Source organism: Cannabis sativa, chromosome 9, assembly GCF_029168945.1.
Source record: "Cannabis sativa cultivar Pink pepper isolate KNU-18-1 chromosome 9, ASM2916894v1, whole genome shotgun sequence".
NCBI classification, from domain to species: Eukaryota; Viridiplantae; Streptophyta; class Magnoliopsida; order Rosales; family Cannabaceae; genus Cannabis; species Cannabis sativa.
In genome coordinates, this window is record NC_083609.1 from 8,049,420 (window position 1) to 8,065,928 (window position 16,509).

Sequence of the window (16,509 nt, forward strand, 5' to 3'; positions counted from 1 at the left end):
AAAAACTTTATTATAGTGTTTTAAATAAAAGGTGTCCTATGTTTTTCAAGTGTTAACTCTCTAATTCTAATCTAATCTACAATTTACTTTTTTTTTTTTTGTAGCTTTTTGAAACATTTTAGGACAGCATTTCAAGTCCATGGACCATTGAACACGGACTCTTATGCTGTAATTGGGGACAAGCCTTGTCACAATAAGCTGTTAATAACTTTCTTTCTCATTTTCTCTTTTTTAATTTTAATCTTATTATTCTAATCACGTCATTTAATATTTTATTATATTGATTCTGATTTGTTGTGATTTGTGAGTATCTATCTATCTAATCACCAAAGACTTTATATACATGTATATCTATGTGTGTATAATAACTCTGAGATTATTACACCAACCAAATCGTGCCATTTGGCACAAACAATCTCAATTAGCCAAGTGGTCAGGCATGATTTGCAAGGTCATCTAATCTTCAAGCTATGCCATCCAAGTTTTATACATCTTATTTAATCTCTTCACGTTTTACAACATAATTTAATATATAAATTGTATTTATTTTTCAATTTGGTTTATTTAAATAATTTCTCAATTTTTTTAGTGTAGACAGAATCTTTATATCCTACACCAAATCTCACAACCACAGCTGTTTGTGATTTAATTAATTGACTTTAATCAATTTTGAAGAGCCATTTCCATAAGGTAAAAGTAGTTTTGTGGGACTCTCACTAGTTTTCGGGTAAAAAATACTTAAGTAAGACACCAAAGGTGTCCATCATTTTTAGAGGTCACTTTGTGATTGGTTACTTATATTATATAAAAATTATTATATTAAATTATATATCACCAATAAAACAATAAAGAAATAAAGTAAAAGAGAAGAAAAAATATATCATATATTGAATGAATGATCAATCGGACTACAAATGAATACAATTACTTATAGTAATTCAGAGTTAGTTACAAGACACACTAACTAACTCTATGACAACTCACTCTAAACTACTAACCAATCAACTAAATTTTAATCTAACTAACTTGATACTCTCCCTCAAGATGGACTATATATATATTTTTGTGATTGGTTCTTTTCATGGAAAATTAGATTGGCAGCAATGTGTTGAATGATTGGTTATCACAGTACAACAATGCAAGTTCGTTGTGATCAACTATAAGCTCTTCCAGGATAGACAGAAGCTAACCAACTTCACAAGTTGTATTTGCCATTGCTATGTATTCAACTTCTGTTGAAGATCTAGAAATTGTGTGTTGTTTCTTACTTTTCCATGAAATGATTGAGTTACCTATGAAAATACAAAAACCAATTGTTGATCTCCTTGTGTCTAATCAAGCATCCCAATTCGAGTATGTGTAGGCCTTAAGTTTTATTTCTGAATCAGTAGGAAAGTAATAAATTCCTTAGCTAGGAGACCCTTTCACATATAACAACATTCTAATCGTTGCATTCATGTGACTAACTTAATGTATTGTAAGAAATTGACTCAATTTATTTACTGAGTAAGAAATGTTTAGCCTTATAATTGTCAATTATTACAATTTTCCAACAATCCTCATGTACAAAGTTGAATCTCCTAGCGTTTCTTTCTCATCTTCTCCAAGCTTTAGATTAGCTTCTATTGGTGTATTCATCGACTTACATTCATAAGTTCTTTTTCCCTAATTCACACACAGTTTACACTCAACCACTACAATTGATTCACACAGACTTATGGAGACCCTCTCTCATGGTCTCTTCTAATGGATATTATTACTATGTTCACGTTATTGAGGCTTATTCTAGATTTACCTGGGTTTACTTACAAAAAAACAAGTCTGATGCAATTCAGACATTCATTAACTTCAAAACCCCGGTTGAAAAGGAACTTAATCTACCAATTAAGAACCTTCAATCAGATTGGGGGAGAATTCCAAGCCTTTACCTCAAATCTGATTGAACATAGGATCCATCATAGACTTTCATGCGCCCCCACTCATGAAAAGAATAGTGTGGCTGAAAGGAAGCATAGACATCTCATAGAGACCGCCTTTACACTCCTGGCCCATGCCTCTCTTCCATTAAAATTTTAGGATGAAGCAGTGAGAGCCTTAGCCTTTCTAATCAATAGACTTCCTTCTTCTGTTCTGAAAGGTGACACTCCCTTGCACAAACTCTTCAACCTGCAGCCAGATTACAACTAATTAAGAGTCTTTGGTTGCTCCTGCTATCCAAACACAGACCCTACAATAAACACAAATTAGATTTTAGATCAGAATAGTGCACATTTCTTAGGTATAGTATCAATCACAAAGGCTATAAATGCTTATTTGCTAATGGGAGAATCTACATCTCTCGAGATGTAATATTCAATGAACATAGCTTCCCTTATGCTGTTTAAACTAAAACTTGTCCCTCATCTTCAACATATACTCATCCAAACACGCTTATTGTCCCTGTACCAATTATCTCACCCACTCAAACAACACAGAGTCAACATACACCTCAAATAGATCCCGTAGCCTCTGCCCATTCCCCAATACCTGAACTTGGATCCATACCAACACATACAACTCCTGCAACATCACCTATCATTCCAGCAGCAGCACCTCAGCCACCATCTAATACACATCCAATGACAATATGGGCAAAAGCTAGTGTCTATAAGCCCAAGGTTTACATCAGCTCAAAAACACATCTGACATTACAGGAAGCCTTGAAAGATCCTACGTGGAAATGGAGCTATTAATATTGAAATTGTGGCTCTAAAAGCAAATGGCACTTACACTGTTGTTCCACTTCCCCCTGGAAGAAAGACTATTGGGTGCAAGTGGGTATACAAAATAAAAGAAAATGTAGGTGGGAGTGTCTCAAAGCTCAAGGCTAGATTGGTGGCCAAGGGATTTCACCAAGAATATAGTTTTGACTTCTCTGAAACATTCAGTCCAATAGTTACCAACCATTCGAATCATCATCACCATTGCTCTTCCTAATCACTGGGAGATAAAATAACTTGATGTGAACAATGCTTTTTTAAATGGTGACTTGGTTGAAGAGGTGTACATGCAACAACCACCAGGGTTTGAGGAACAAGGTCCACATATGGTGTGCAAACTGCAGAAGGCCATTTATGGCCTAAAACAGGCTCTCAGTGCTTGGTTTGACAAATTGAGACAGTCACTTCTACACTATGGTTTTCACAGCTCAATGGCTGATGCATCCCTTTTCATAAGGTTCAAGAACAGTCATACCACCTATGTGTTAGTTTATGTTGATGATATTCTCATCACTAGTAGTGACACAGCTGAAATCTCTCTACTGATCACTCAATTGAGAAGTCAATTTGCTCTTAGAGACCTTGGTGACATTAACTACTTCCGGGGCATACAAGTGACACCAACAAATCATGACCTGTATCTCTCTCAAACCAAATACATCACAAATGTCATATGCAAGGCTAAATTGCAATTTGTCAATAGCCTGCCTACTCCCATGACTAGAGGGGAAAAATTGTCCAGCATTGGAAGTGATCCAGTCAAAGACCCTCAGCTTTATCGAAGTCTAGTTGGTGCTCTGCAGTATGCAACTCTAACCAGACTAGAAATCTCATATGCAGTCAACAAAGTCTGCTAGTTTATGCACTCTCCTCTCGAATCTCACTAGAAAACTGTCAAAAGAATACTAAGATATCTGAAATGTACTCTTGACTATGGCCTTGACATGTCTCACTCACCTTCTCTAGACTTGATAGGCTTTTGTGATGCAGACTGGGCATCAAATGTCGATGACAGACGATCCACCACAGGTTTCTGTGTTTACCTTGGTTCTAATCTCACCTGCTGGTCCTCCAGAAAGCAGCGATCTAGCACTGAGGCAGAATATAGAAGCTTAGCTAGTCTGACTACTGAAATCACTTGAATATAGGCCCTCCTTGGTGAGTTAAAAATCCAAATTCCTCGATCTCCAACAATCTGGTGTGACAACCTCAACATAGTGCTGATGTCTGCCAACCCAATTCATCATGCTTGAACAAAGCACATCGAGCTTGACTTATACTTTGTCAGAGAAAAGGTTCTAGCCAAGTCTCTTGTGGTGAAGCATACCATTGCCTATGATCAAACAACTGACATTCTAACTAAAGCACTGTCCAATGCTCGATTCCTTCTTCTCAGAGACAAACTTAGGATTCAGTCTCTCTTTCCACCCTTAGTTTGAGGGGGATGTTAAGAGTATAGGTCACAGTTTGTTAGTATAGGTCACAGTATAGGTCTCTCTTTCCACCCTTAGTTTGAGGGGGATGTTAAGAGTATAGGTCACAGTCTGTTAGTTAGTTGTTAGTTATATATGTTTGCTGTTAGACTCAATTAGGAGAGTAGTTTGGCCATTCTATTTTTAGCTCTATCATTGTACCTATATAAGCTGTATCTTTTACTTTGTTAATTAATAAGAATTCATCTTTGTCAATTCAATTCGTTTAACATAAAGTAGATTGCAAAGCAACTTGTTCATATTTTGGTAGTATAATTATTTGAATTTTTTAAAAATTTGTATGAGGTTTTAAATAACTGTACATTAGACCATCATATATAAAATAATAATAATTATTATAAAAGAAAGAATAATTAGCTTTTTTAGTCCCTGTACTTATGACACTATACTATGATGCCCCTTAATTTATAAGTGTAGTTAAAAATGCCCCCTAAAATATATCAGTTGGAATAGTATAATCCTTCTATCTAATTCTGTTAAAATTGACTAAAGTTGACTGTTAAATTAATAATGTGGCATTATACATAGATAGTAGTTGAAAAATTATATACCATTAGGAAAATAAATTACAAGTCATAAAAAATACAATCACAAGAAAAAAAATGAAAAATAACATCCCAAAAAATAGAATATCATTACCTTAATTTTTCAAAAATCTCATGTTCTTTCTAGTGATATCCATCTCTTCAAATACTGTAGAATCCTAATTTTACACCTTTTTCTAATTTGAACTGCTAAAAAATGATTGGAATTATTTTAATAAAATTATTTTTATTAAATTTTTTTAAAAGGTTATGAAATCATTTTTTAATCATCTTTCATTGTCAGTTATTATGCCACCTCATAGTCAATTTTTCCTCTAAAAAGAGATGAAATTACTACTCTATCTTTTGTTATAATACCACATCATCAATACAAACGGAATTTTTAAACAAAATAAACAGAAGGACTAAATGTATGCATATAAAATTATACAAGGACTATTTGTAACAAATGTTCGAATAGATTAAGGAAAGATAATAAGATATAGTATAAGTACGAGCGTAAAAAAGATAATTATTCTAAAAGAAATGTATCCTATGTTTTGAAACTTATTTTATACATACGTAAAACTAGTAGTTTCTAAGCATGTTTTGACATCGTATTTATTCGAAATTTTATAAGAATTCGCGAATGATTTTAAATAATTATATTGTATACCGTCGTATAAATTGTAATTTTTCCATCTACCGTAAACAAATATAATCCTACCATAAATATATTAAGAAATTTTATAGTACCACTACCACTTTTTTTTCCTAACAGAAGAGTATAGGTGAAAAATTATAATTGTAATTATAATGGGTATTACACCTGCTTTCAAAATATTTTAAAGAAAAATTACAATGCAAAAAATTTTAAATAAATTATTTGAATTTTTTTAAATATTAATAGAATATCGTTATATGTATAATGAACACCAGAATTATAATTTCTCCCCACACTAAATATAGAGACAATCATATTAATGTTGGAAGAAATTGTTTTAGCTTGATTCTTTCTTCTTCTTTTTTAATTTTTTTTTATACGATCATATTTATAGTTTGAAGAATATAACTCTAAATGAAGAGAGGTGGGTAGAAAGATATTCTTATCAAAATGAATAGAGGAATATATCCTATTACTTTTTTAGGTGTATGTTGCCCATTGCTCAATATAGCTTTAGTTATTGCTTAAAAATAGTATTTTATTGTCAATCCTATCTAAGATGGTGGCCAATAGAAAGAAAGAAAGAGAGAAAGAGATAATGATATTAATGTAATCATGTTTATTCTTTTTGGTATACGTTGCATTAAGAAGGATGCTAACCATCAATGTTGTCGTTTTGTAGATAATAAAGTACTAAGAAGAAAGGTCTTTACCTTAAACCCATTTTCATTCCTAACAATCTTTTGCAGGTAGAAGATAAAAAGAGTTGGATTCTTTGGAGAAACAAGAGGACCCTTTTTTTTGGGGGGTAAGATTTAGGCAAAGAAAAAGTTACTTGTTGGGGGAAAAAAGAAAAAGTTATTGATTGAATGAGCTCAATTTTGTGTGTGTTTTGATTGGGAGGCCCTCATGTCATGTCATGTCATCTCATATCATATCATATATATAAGTTAAACCAAATAGAAAGGCTGAGTGATTTAATGCACGATGCTACAAAAGTATCAATCAAAATAGGACACTTATAAGGACCACAATTCAGGGCCTCCTTTTCCATTTTGATATTGATAATGGGAATCTATGGGTGGTCCTCTTCCTCTAAATGTTGTTTGTACAATCATTCATTACTGACCGAATAATACATTTATTTATTTAAGTTGGGTAACAGTAATAACCAATAATAGAATAATAGGTAGGTAGGGGAGGGGTAATTCCTTTCCCACTAAAGCCTGAAATGAACTCATCTTTGACCCTTTTCTCACCAAAATGTACCTTGGAACATTATTGGAATCTTTCTTTCCTCCAGATTGTCCAAAACATTCAATTCAATATTTTAGCCTCTCTCTCTCTCTCTCTCTCTCTCTCTCTCTTGGGAAATTAATATATTGGAATTGGCCCGATGCAATGTCTGTAAAAATTAAGGATAAGAGAGAATCATCACAACAACCCCAATAAATAGAATTAATCAATCAAATCCCAAATGGAAACAAACATTGTGTGGTTCAAAGAATTAATCAATCAAATCCCAAGTGTATCTTTTGATGCATTAACAAATACTATTTCATTTTTCGTAAATATCTGAGAGAGAGAGAGAGAGAGAGAGAGAGAGAGAGAGAGAGAGAGAGAGAGAGAGAGAGAGAGAGGTACAACTAAAAAAAACAGCACATGGCTTGCCTTATAATTTATTGTCTATATAGTAAAAAAAACATGTCATGTACCGTACAATAAAACCAGTTGAAAATGAACAAAATGAATGGATACTACTAACCCGAGGACTGGAAGATTTTAGCACATTTTACAACTCCTCCTACAGTATCCAGGAAGTTCTGGAGATCCAACCATGTATTCTTTGTTCTTGGTGCATTCACCAAGGGCAGCCCATCTCTCACAGCTTTCATTCATGTCTGTACAGGTCCCACCAGCTGACACATCCTTGTCAAATGAATCTACATGAATCCATTTTGTTGCTGACCATTTCTCACCTTCGATGACTGGGCACCCTGCGTGGAGACTGAGTGTGTCCGGAATAGCAGTTGGGAGAAGACTGAAGAAGAGAAGGGCATCCCCTCGTCGTGCTTTGACTGAGTATTGACATGGTGAGAAAGAAAAGAGTCCGTAGTCATTAACTAAACTTGGGCGAAAACCATGGTATAAGTAGAATTAAATAACGATAATTGAAACTTCTTTATTTGTAATTAGTACCGGCAACTCCTTTCTTTGCACACTCGGAGAAATCTTCGAGAGTTGTGGAAGGCTTATGGCGTGGATTCTCCTGAAGGAAGATAAAAAATTGTTAATTAATGTTATAGAAGGACAAACTAAAGGCAGAGATAATGGAAGAGTTTTCTTGGCAGTTTATAATTACTTTTATCAGTCAACCTATTCAGGTTGTCATGTATAGTTCAATTGTAATAAGATAATTGTACATTTGATAATATTATGCAAGCTCATCCAAAAGATTTGGTTCAAGACAAGACACATGAAATGTTGACAGACCAAATTAGAGAAAACCAGGCAAGACTCTGTAAAGCCAATTATGAACACCATCTACCAACAAATAATGTCTGAAGACAATTATGTGAATCTCATTAAGTGAAAAATTTAACTAACCACTGCATGAGGGAATACAGTTTCACCACCCTTGACTACATCAGTGAGATACATGAGTACAGTTGCTATGCGGTGTCCACCCCGGATAATGTTGACTTTGTCAGCAAAGTAATCATAGTGGGGTTCATATTTCTGGCCTTCTTCATATCTAAGTACCTGTATGTCTTCTCCATTTTCTGAAATCAAGAAAAACATATTTGTAACCAGCAATCTTCAAGAAAACAGAAACCAAAACACAAAAAACACCAGCTAAAAATAAGAATGAAGGCCAACTGGTTCTGTGTCTTCTTTCATTAAATTGGTATGAGTAACAAAGAACTATTATATTACACAAGTAATGCCCTTTAAAGTTTCAGCTTGCTCAAATCAAATCTAAACATGTGTATCATACCGCTAAACTAACATTATAGCATTTCAACCAAATTCTCCACATAATAACTCTTCTACTGTCTCTTCGTTTAGATTTAGTTTGCTTTTAGTCCTCTTTCAAATACAGATAAAGACTTCTTTTAAGTATGCCATACTTCAGCTGTGAAGATTACACAACAAAGTTTATATTTAACTACAAGTTCTGAAGCCAGACTAAATAAATAGCACATAGGTTAGATTAATGGGTTGGCTGATAGACACTAGAACACTACACAGATCTTGAATGAAAGAAGAAAGTTTTGTACTTGATCAAAGCCAGAAGGCTGGTTACAAATACCCAAGTTATTCCAGAAACTTGGAAAACTCCAGTGTAATTTCAACTATAACAATCAAAAAATTAGTCCCCAACCCAACTAACAATAGACTCCCTCTTCCTATTTATAGGCTAGCAGAACAATGATTCCTAACTGTCTAGCCAGCAGGACCTTAGTATGTATTTGACATCTCACTTAAAAAAACATACATCTCAGCGACAAAAGACAGCTCAGCTACCGTAATCCTAATTAACTTTGCCTATGCAGTAGGCTAATTTGAGACCTAACATTGGCAAGACTAAACAGAAAAGGAGTCTTCTTTCCTCTTTACCTTCCAAAAGGGAAATACTGATATACATGTTACAACAGAAAAATCACATACAGAGACTAGAAACTGTGATAGTTATAGGAACTTATTAGGTTAGGAGAAAATATAGAACTTAGCTTTAAAGAAAAATCCATACCTTTAGGAAGAAAAGTCCACGTTGAAATCTTGTCCTCTATACCAGCAACAATGGGGTCCTACGGATAGGTTTAAATTCAGATATAAATGAGCTACACATTTGAGTAATGTTAAACAAATTCCTCATACAAATACAAAAACGCACATTCCCACCCATATCACTAAACAATGAACATTGAAGACTATGTTAGAGCACAAATATTACTAAAATTCCCAAATCGTTACATATAAATCCAATACCTTGTAGCCCAATTAAGAAGTTAAATGCGAAAAGTAGAATTTGAGTAACAACAAAACATGTTCAATTCAATAATGCAGAATTTTAAGACCAGTATCATAACATATTCCATACAAATCGAAGGAAGAAAAAAAAAAGGCAAACCTTGGCCTTAGATATGAACATGCCGGAGCTAGTACGAACTTCGCTAAGCTGGCTCTCCCCGGACTCGCTATCGGCGACAGCTGATCTCTTAAGTTCCGATTTGGCCTGTGAACAATGAAATCGAAAATTCAGCACTCAAATACTTTGAAATCTTCAAAAAGATCATAATCAATGAATTGCTCCGTCCACGGTACTCACAAGCGAGATCAAATGGTCGCATTCCAAGTCCGTAAGAAATCCTTCGTAGATGAAAGCTCTGAAAATCAATCGACGATCGAAAACCGATTCATTACACGAAATAAGAAAACAAATTCAAAATCCAATAGGAGAGATACCTTGGTTTCCATGAAATCTGTTTGACTTTAGCGGGGTTGATGATGGAACTGGCTGAACCAGCATATGAACTGAACGATTCATGGAAGAAGAAGAAGAAGATCGTGAACAGAAAGAACAGTGGCTGAACCATAATCTTAGTCATCCTAAGCCTTGGCGAGAAAATTAGATATTTTTCCGGGAAAATATCCCAATTTTCCTTAGAAGTTTGTTTTTTTTGGATACAGAACACCAGCGACGACCCGATTTGTTGTCGTTTACGTAACTAATAATATATTTGTGCGATGTACGAGCAAGGCATGCGTTTTTTTTTAAATGAAATATCAATTTTATTGAATTAAAAGCATTCTGAATGCAAGAGAGTCTGTAAATTAGGCCAGATATTATACTCAAAAATACTACAACTAGGGAAAAATTGTGCATGCCTAGCAACAGCATGAGCAACCCGATTTACTGATCGTTTAATAAAACGTAAATTAACATCAGTTAGAGACAACAATAAAGCATGACAATCTTTGGTGATTAAACCAAAAGTGGAGGATATATTGTGATCGCTTCTAATAGCCTGAACAACAAGGAGGCTATCGGTCTCTACTTCAACTTTTTGCCCGTTATTGCTCTTAATCCAACTAAGAGCTTCTTTGATTCCCAGTGCTTCCACAACCTCAGCAGAATAGTTACCAGCCTTGTAACATGTTTTAGCTTCAATTAGTTTACCCAAGTCATCCCTTGCTACAATTCCAAAACCATAGGAATTTTCATGATGAAAAAGCGCAGCATCTATATTAATCTTGATATAATTATTAGCAGGTTTAGTCCAAAGCTCGGCTCCATCATCACTATTATTAAGAGATAGAGATGATAGAGCAAATTTATCCTGAGCTTTCCGCCAGTGATCAAGAGTAATAGAAGCAGATACAAGAACATCATCTACAGAAGAATTCCTTTTGTTCCAAACTGTATTATTGCGAGATTTCCATAAAGCCCAACATAACATAGCAACTTTACAAACCTGATCATTGTCTCCTGTTTGCTGCAAACTTTCGAACCAGCTGCCAAAAGAAGAGGAAGCAGCTGCATTTATAGGAAGTCCGAACGATCTCCAGCAGTCAGTAGCAAAAGGACAAGGCACAAGTGCACGAATGGCTGTCTCGGGTTGGGTTCTACAGACCGGACATTGAGCAAAAATGGGCACATATTTAGTTACAAGATTCACACATGTGGGAAGGGAATCGGTGATAGCACGCCATAGAAGATTTAGCACCTTTGGTGGGATCTTTAAGTGCCAGAATTTACGCCAAAATTCAGAATTATTCTGTGTTGGGACTGCTGGTTTTTCAGTTTGCAGCAGTTGGTAGGCGCTTCGAACAGTAAAAACTCCTCTATGATCGGCTTTCCAAGACCAGAAATCAGGTCTAGTAGTGTTGGTCAAATGGATGCCGAGTATAACATCAACTTCATGAGTTGGAAACAAATCCAAAATCCCCTCAGAATCCCAATCTCGGTTGTCCATCTGCATAAGTGAGCTGACTGTGTTATTTTGCAGTCCAGGATGTGTTGAAGACACACATCTGTTGTGGACATTCGGCAGCCAAGGAGTACCCAAAATATTTGTAGTTGTGCCATCTCCAATGACCCGAGTAGCACCTAAACGAACAACATCTTGCGCCCCCTAAATGTTACGCCAAACAAAGCTTGGATTATTGCCAAGCTTGGCTGAGAGGAAGTCGGTATGTGGAAAGTACTTAGCTTTATACACTTTGGCAACAAGAGAGTTGGGATTACACAAAAGGCGCCAACCTTGTTTTGCAAGCATAGCAATGTTGAAATCATGTAAATGTCTAAATCCCATTCCACCTTCATCCTTAGGAATTGCAAGACGATCCCAAGACATCCAAATAATACCGCGACCTTTGTTAGAATTTGTTTTCCACCAAAAGCTAGCCATAAGCTTTTCTATCTCTTTACAAGTACCAAGTGGTAGGAGAAACACACTCATTGCATAGGTCGGTAGTGATTGAATAACGGTCTTAAGTAGAATTTCCTTCCCGGCACAAGACAAAAATTTTCCATCCCAACTATTAATACGAGCAATCACTTTATTCTTGATAAAACCAAGCATGGCTTTTTTATTTCGACTAATGATGTTAGGGAGGCCAAGATAGAGACTACCTTCAAGAGCTTCGTTCATATTAAGGGTAGAACAGATTTGAGTGCGGGTAGAGCCATCAGTGTTGGGGCTGAAAAAAATGGATGATTTGGAAGCATTCACTTTTTGGCCAGAAGCTTCTTCGAACAACCGGAGCAAGTTGGAGATGCTAGTAGCCACACTTACTGTTGCTTGACAGAATAAGAAGCTATCATCGGCAAAAAACATATGCGTGAGAGAGGGAGCACGATGAGCAACACGACAACCTTGCAGAAGCCTATCTTCTTCGAACTTTTGAATTAGAGCAGATAAACCTTCAGCACAAATAATGAATAGGTACATTGAAAGAGGGTCACCTTGGCGGATACCACGAGATGGGCATATGGGATCCAACATGTGACCCCCATGAACAACCTTGTAACGAACTGTTGAACACAAGTCATAACTAGGTCCACCCATTTACAAGCAAATCCCATACGAAGCATTACCGCTCTTAGAAAATCCCATTCCACCCGATCATACGCTTTGCTCATATCAAGCTTCAAAGCCATGAATCCCTTTTTCCCTTTTCTCTTACGTTTCAAGTAATGCATGACCTCAAAAGCTACCATCACATTATCTGAAATCAGACGCCCCGGAATGAAAGCACTTTGAGTATCAGAAATAATATCATCAATAAGATCCCTCATACGGTTCGCAAGCACCTTTGATATGATCTTATAAAGGACATTACAAAGAGAGATCGGTCTGAGATCAGTCATAGCCACAAAATTTTGCTTTTTGGGAATTAATACCAAGTGGGTATCATTTATGCCATCGGGCAAAGTGGCAGAGTCAAAGAATGACTTAACAAGGTGAATAACATCTGTTCCGACAACATTCCAGTGATGTTGAAAGAACCCTGGACCCATACTATCAGGCCCGGGAGCCTTATCAGGATGCATAGAGAAAGCAGCAGATTTGACTTCTTCATCAAGGATCGGTTTCAACATTTCTTCATTATGATTGGCACTGACAGAAGCTTTAATGTTATCCACAATAAACCGTGAGGATGTACTTGAAGTTTGGAAAAGCTGTTGAAAATAATTATTATGGTAGATTCAAGACCATTACCCCATTTCATCCAACCGCCATTAGCATCCTGGAGTTGATGAATTTGGTTTGATCTTTTGCGGGCACTTGCGGTAGCATGGAAATATTTGTTATTCTTGTCACCTGCGTGAAGCCAATACTGCTTTGATCTTTGCTTCCAATACAGTTCTTGTTGAGCTAGAATCTCAAAATAGTTAATCTTCTCTTGCACAAAATTCTCAATATCAGTAGCATCATTTGAAGCTTGAAGTCTTGCAAGCAGATTTATACTTTTAGAAAGTCTAGCTTTAAAATTCCCTGTTAGATTTCGACCCCAACTAGAAAATTGTTTGCCACAGATAGCAATCTTTTCCATAATATCCTGCTGCTGGTTTGAGTTCCAGACATCAATCACAATTTGGTGACATAAAGGCTCTCTATGCCAAGCATTTTCATACCGAAATAACCCCCTAGCAGCCCCTCCCAACACAGTTTCAGGTTTAAGCATAATAGGAGAATGATCGGAAGAGGAAAAAGCTAAGTTTGTAAAAGATACCTCATGAAAAATGTCAAGCCAATTCTGAGTGACCATGGCCCTGTCCAGGCGAGTCTCGACACTTCTGGTAGTCCCACGGCTTCGTTCCCAGGTGTAAGGATGACCTCGCATATCTAAATCGATGAGATGACAAGCCGAGACAGTAGCTTGAAAACCAGTAATTAAGGATTGAGGGTATGGCCGGCCTCCTTTTTGATCCTCATTGCTCATGATGTTATTAAAATCTCCAATGATGCACCATGAGAGACTTGATTCAGAGGCTAGAGTTCGAAGGAGAGCCCAAGTTTGATGGCGAAGATTTCGATTTGGCTCACCGTAGAAACCAGTCAGCCGCCATGTAATCGTACCTGGGATTCTAACTTCGATACTGATGTGGTTGTGAGAGTAATTAAACAAATGAGCCTCAGCCGAAACTTTCCATAACAAAGCAAGACCCCCTTTTCTACCAACCGCATCAACAGAATGACAACCTTCAAACCCCAACCGAAACTTGACTCTATCAACAACTTCCTTTCTACACAAAGTTTCACAAAAGAATAAAAATTTGTGTTTCTTTTGGACACAAATGTCATTTAAGAATTGTTGGGCCCGTGGGTTCCCAAGCCCACAGCAATTCCAACTTATGGTACTCATAATAATTGGTGGGCTTGGAAACCAAGACCCACCTTCTCTACGTTTTTTGAAATTGCTTCAGCATTGGGACCATTTGTCTTAATACCCTCTTCTATTTCCATTGTGTTATTTTTCAAAACTGGAGGCCCACTATTTTTAATTGCCTCAAGCCTTTTCCTCTTCAAATCAGAAATTTCAATGATATCCTCAGATATAAACCCAGCTGGATTCTCATTGACTGAGATAATATGCTCTTTTAAAGCAATATTATTCTTCCCAAAGGATCGGGCTTGGTCAATGACTTTTGAATTATAATGGCTGATATTAGGGTCATAATTGTCGGATGTCATGCCTTGATTTTTAGTTGCTGCATTAACTTCAGAAGATCCTGATGGCATTGTCCTCGTCGAGCTTGGAACCTCCGGCCCAGAACGCAGCCATGGTGAAGGTTGCATAAACTTCTGTCGTCTGGTAGGAGCTTTCATCTCAATACTATATGGCTTGACAATCTTCTCTATGGGCATATCATATATTCTGTCACAAAACTTCTCAGCATGTCCCATTATACCACAGATAAAACAGAAGGTTGGGACTCTTTCATATTTAAAATACGCATAAAACGACTCACCACCCCAGCTTCGGAACTTCATTCTTCTCTTAAGTGGTTCAGCAACATTAATCCTTACCCGAACTCTGAGATAATCCCGCCATACGCCTTGAAAATTATTCGGATCAGTATCGACGTACTGTCCAATATATCGAGCCACTTCGCGAATAGCCCAATCTGTTTTAAAACCTGACCGTAACTCATGAACTTGTACCCACATGTCCAATGTGTTTACAACAACCACCCTTGGATTCTGTCCCGGTTTGAGCCTTTCAATAAGAAGTTGTTTGCGATCATACGTCCATGGACTACCATCAATCACCCTTTGAATATCTATCTCATGATAGAATTGAAAAAGAAATCTGTTTTGATCAAGAATCTTAATAAAAATACCTCTACCAGGCTTCCATAAATCAGCAATGATGTTTTGAAAGATCTGAAAGTCAGACACTTTTCTGGACAGAAGGCGACCCACTAGACACCATCTATCATCAAATTGCAGCTCTTCCTCATCTTCATTATCTTCAGCAAGTGAAACTTCATGTTCCTCCTCATCTTCTAGACATATATCAGCCCATCTCATTGACATTAAGGGATCCTCTGTACTAGATGAAGCCATAAGGACAAAAAGAATAAAAAGAACAAAGACACTTTCTGATAAAACTTACATGCCCCAGACAGTACAAGAAAACAAAAAATCACACTCTAACAAGAGGGACAAAAACACTCTCTACCAGGAGAGACCTTCAAGAGTTTATTTTTTTTGATCCAGCAAGGCATGTGTTAATGTTAAATTCGCAGCTCCAAAAACTTGTACAGGGTTGTTAGTAAAGTTTTAATACTTAGAAAAGTTATGAAGCCACATGATTATTAAATTTTACTAATTATTATACTTTTTAATTTTATACTTAGTTAGATAATACAAAATTAAATTATAATTAAGAAATAAATAAAAAAATAAATAAATAGACAAACAACAAATTTTAATCAGAAAGTAAAAACCTAAAGCATTGATTTCCCTATTTTAAACTATGAATCTAAATTTACTAATTATCTAAATTTATCTTATAATTTGTAGTTTCAACAATTCTAATATAACTTATTAACCTCTCTCAAACGATGATAGATTCAACTTAAATTAACTAACACGATATCTCTATTCAATGTTAATCAAATAAGCACTCATAAAGCAATATGATTCTCTTTAAATGAAACTTATAGAATTAGTGGAATATCTCAATCTCACACTTTTACTATGTTATGCAATTCTTAGTCCGATTTTAAATTACCTCCCTCAAGTGTAAAACCTAAAATCTCTATATTAATTAATAGTGATCAAGCATTAAGAAGATGATAATTACCACAAAATTGCATAAACAAATAACACGAACAAATATGGGAATAATCTAAAAACTTAAATTCATAATCTAAAATAGTTCCATCAACAGTCTAGAATGAGTGTTTAGTTCATAATTACAAACATAATAACTACAATAATCATGTTCATAATTAAATAACTAAGCAAAAGAATAAAGAAGAAGAAAAAAAGAACTCTAATGATGATAGTTGATGATAATTGCTTGAAGTCTCTTCTCGCTTGCTCTTC

General features: G+C 35.7%; 2 protein-coding genes across 2 annotated transcripts; both read right to left on the bottom strand.

Annotated features, from left to right (window-relative positions):
• Positions 1–6,364: 6,364 nt before the first annotated feature.
• On the bottom strand, positions 6,365–10,163 carry LOC115722919 (probable prolyl 4-hydroxylase 4). The gene is made up of 8 exons (XM_030652295.2): positions 9,911–10,163; positions 9,774–9,831; positions 9,576–9,680; positions 9,195–9,252; positions 8,048–8,223; positions 7,640–7,709; positions 7,206–7,518; positions 6,365–6,845 (listed from the first exon to the last, which is right to left on the bottom strand). Exons 1-7 carry the CDS (start codon positions 10,051–10,053, stop codon positions 7,223–7,225), a joined length of 906 nt encoding a protein of 301 aa, XP_030508155.2. The 5' UTR covers positions 10,054–10,163; the 3' UTR covers positions 6,365–6,845; positions 7,206–7,222.
• Positions 10,164–10,245: 82 nt separating this feature from the next.
• Positions 10,246–15,522, bottom strand: LOC115723550 (uncharacterized). The gene is made up of 5 exons (XM_061104653.1): positions 14,350–15,522; positions 13,171–14,194; positions 12,536–13,078; positions 11,668–12,482; positions 10,246–11,580 (listed from the first exon to the last, which is right to left on the bottom strand). The coding sequence occupies exons 1-5, from the start codon at positions 15,520–15,522 to the stop codon at positions 10,246–10,248; spliced, it is 4,890 nt and encodes a 1,629-aa protein (XP_060960636.1).
• Between the last annotated feature and the right edge of the window lie 987 nt (positions 15,523–16,509).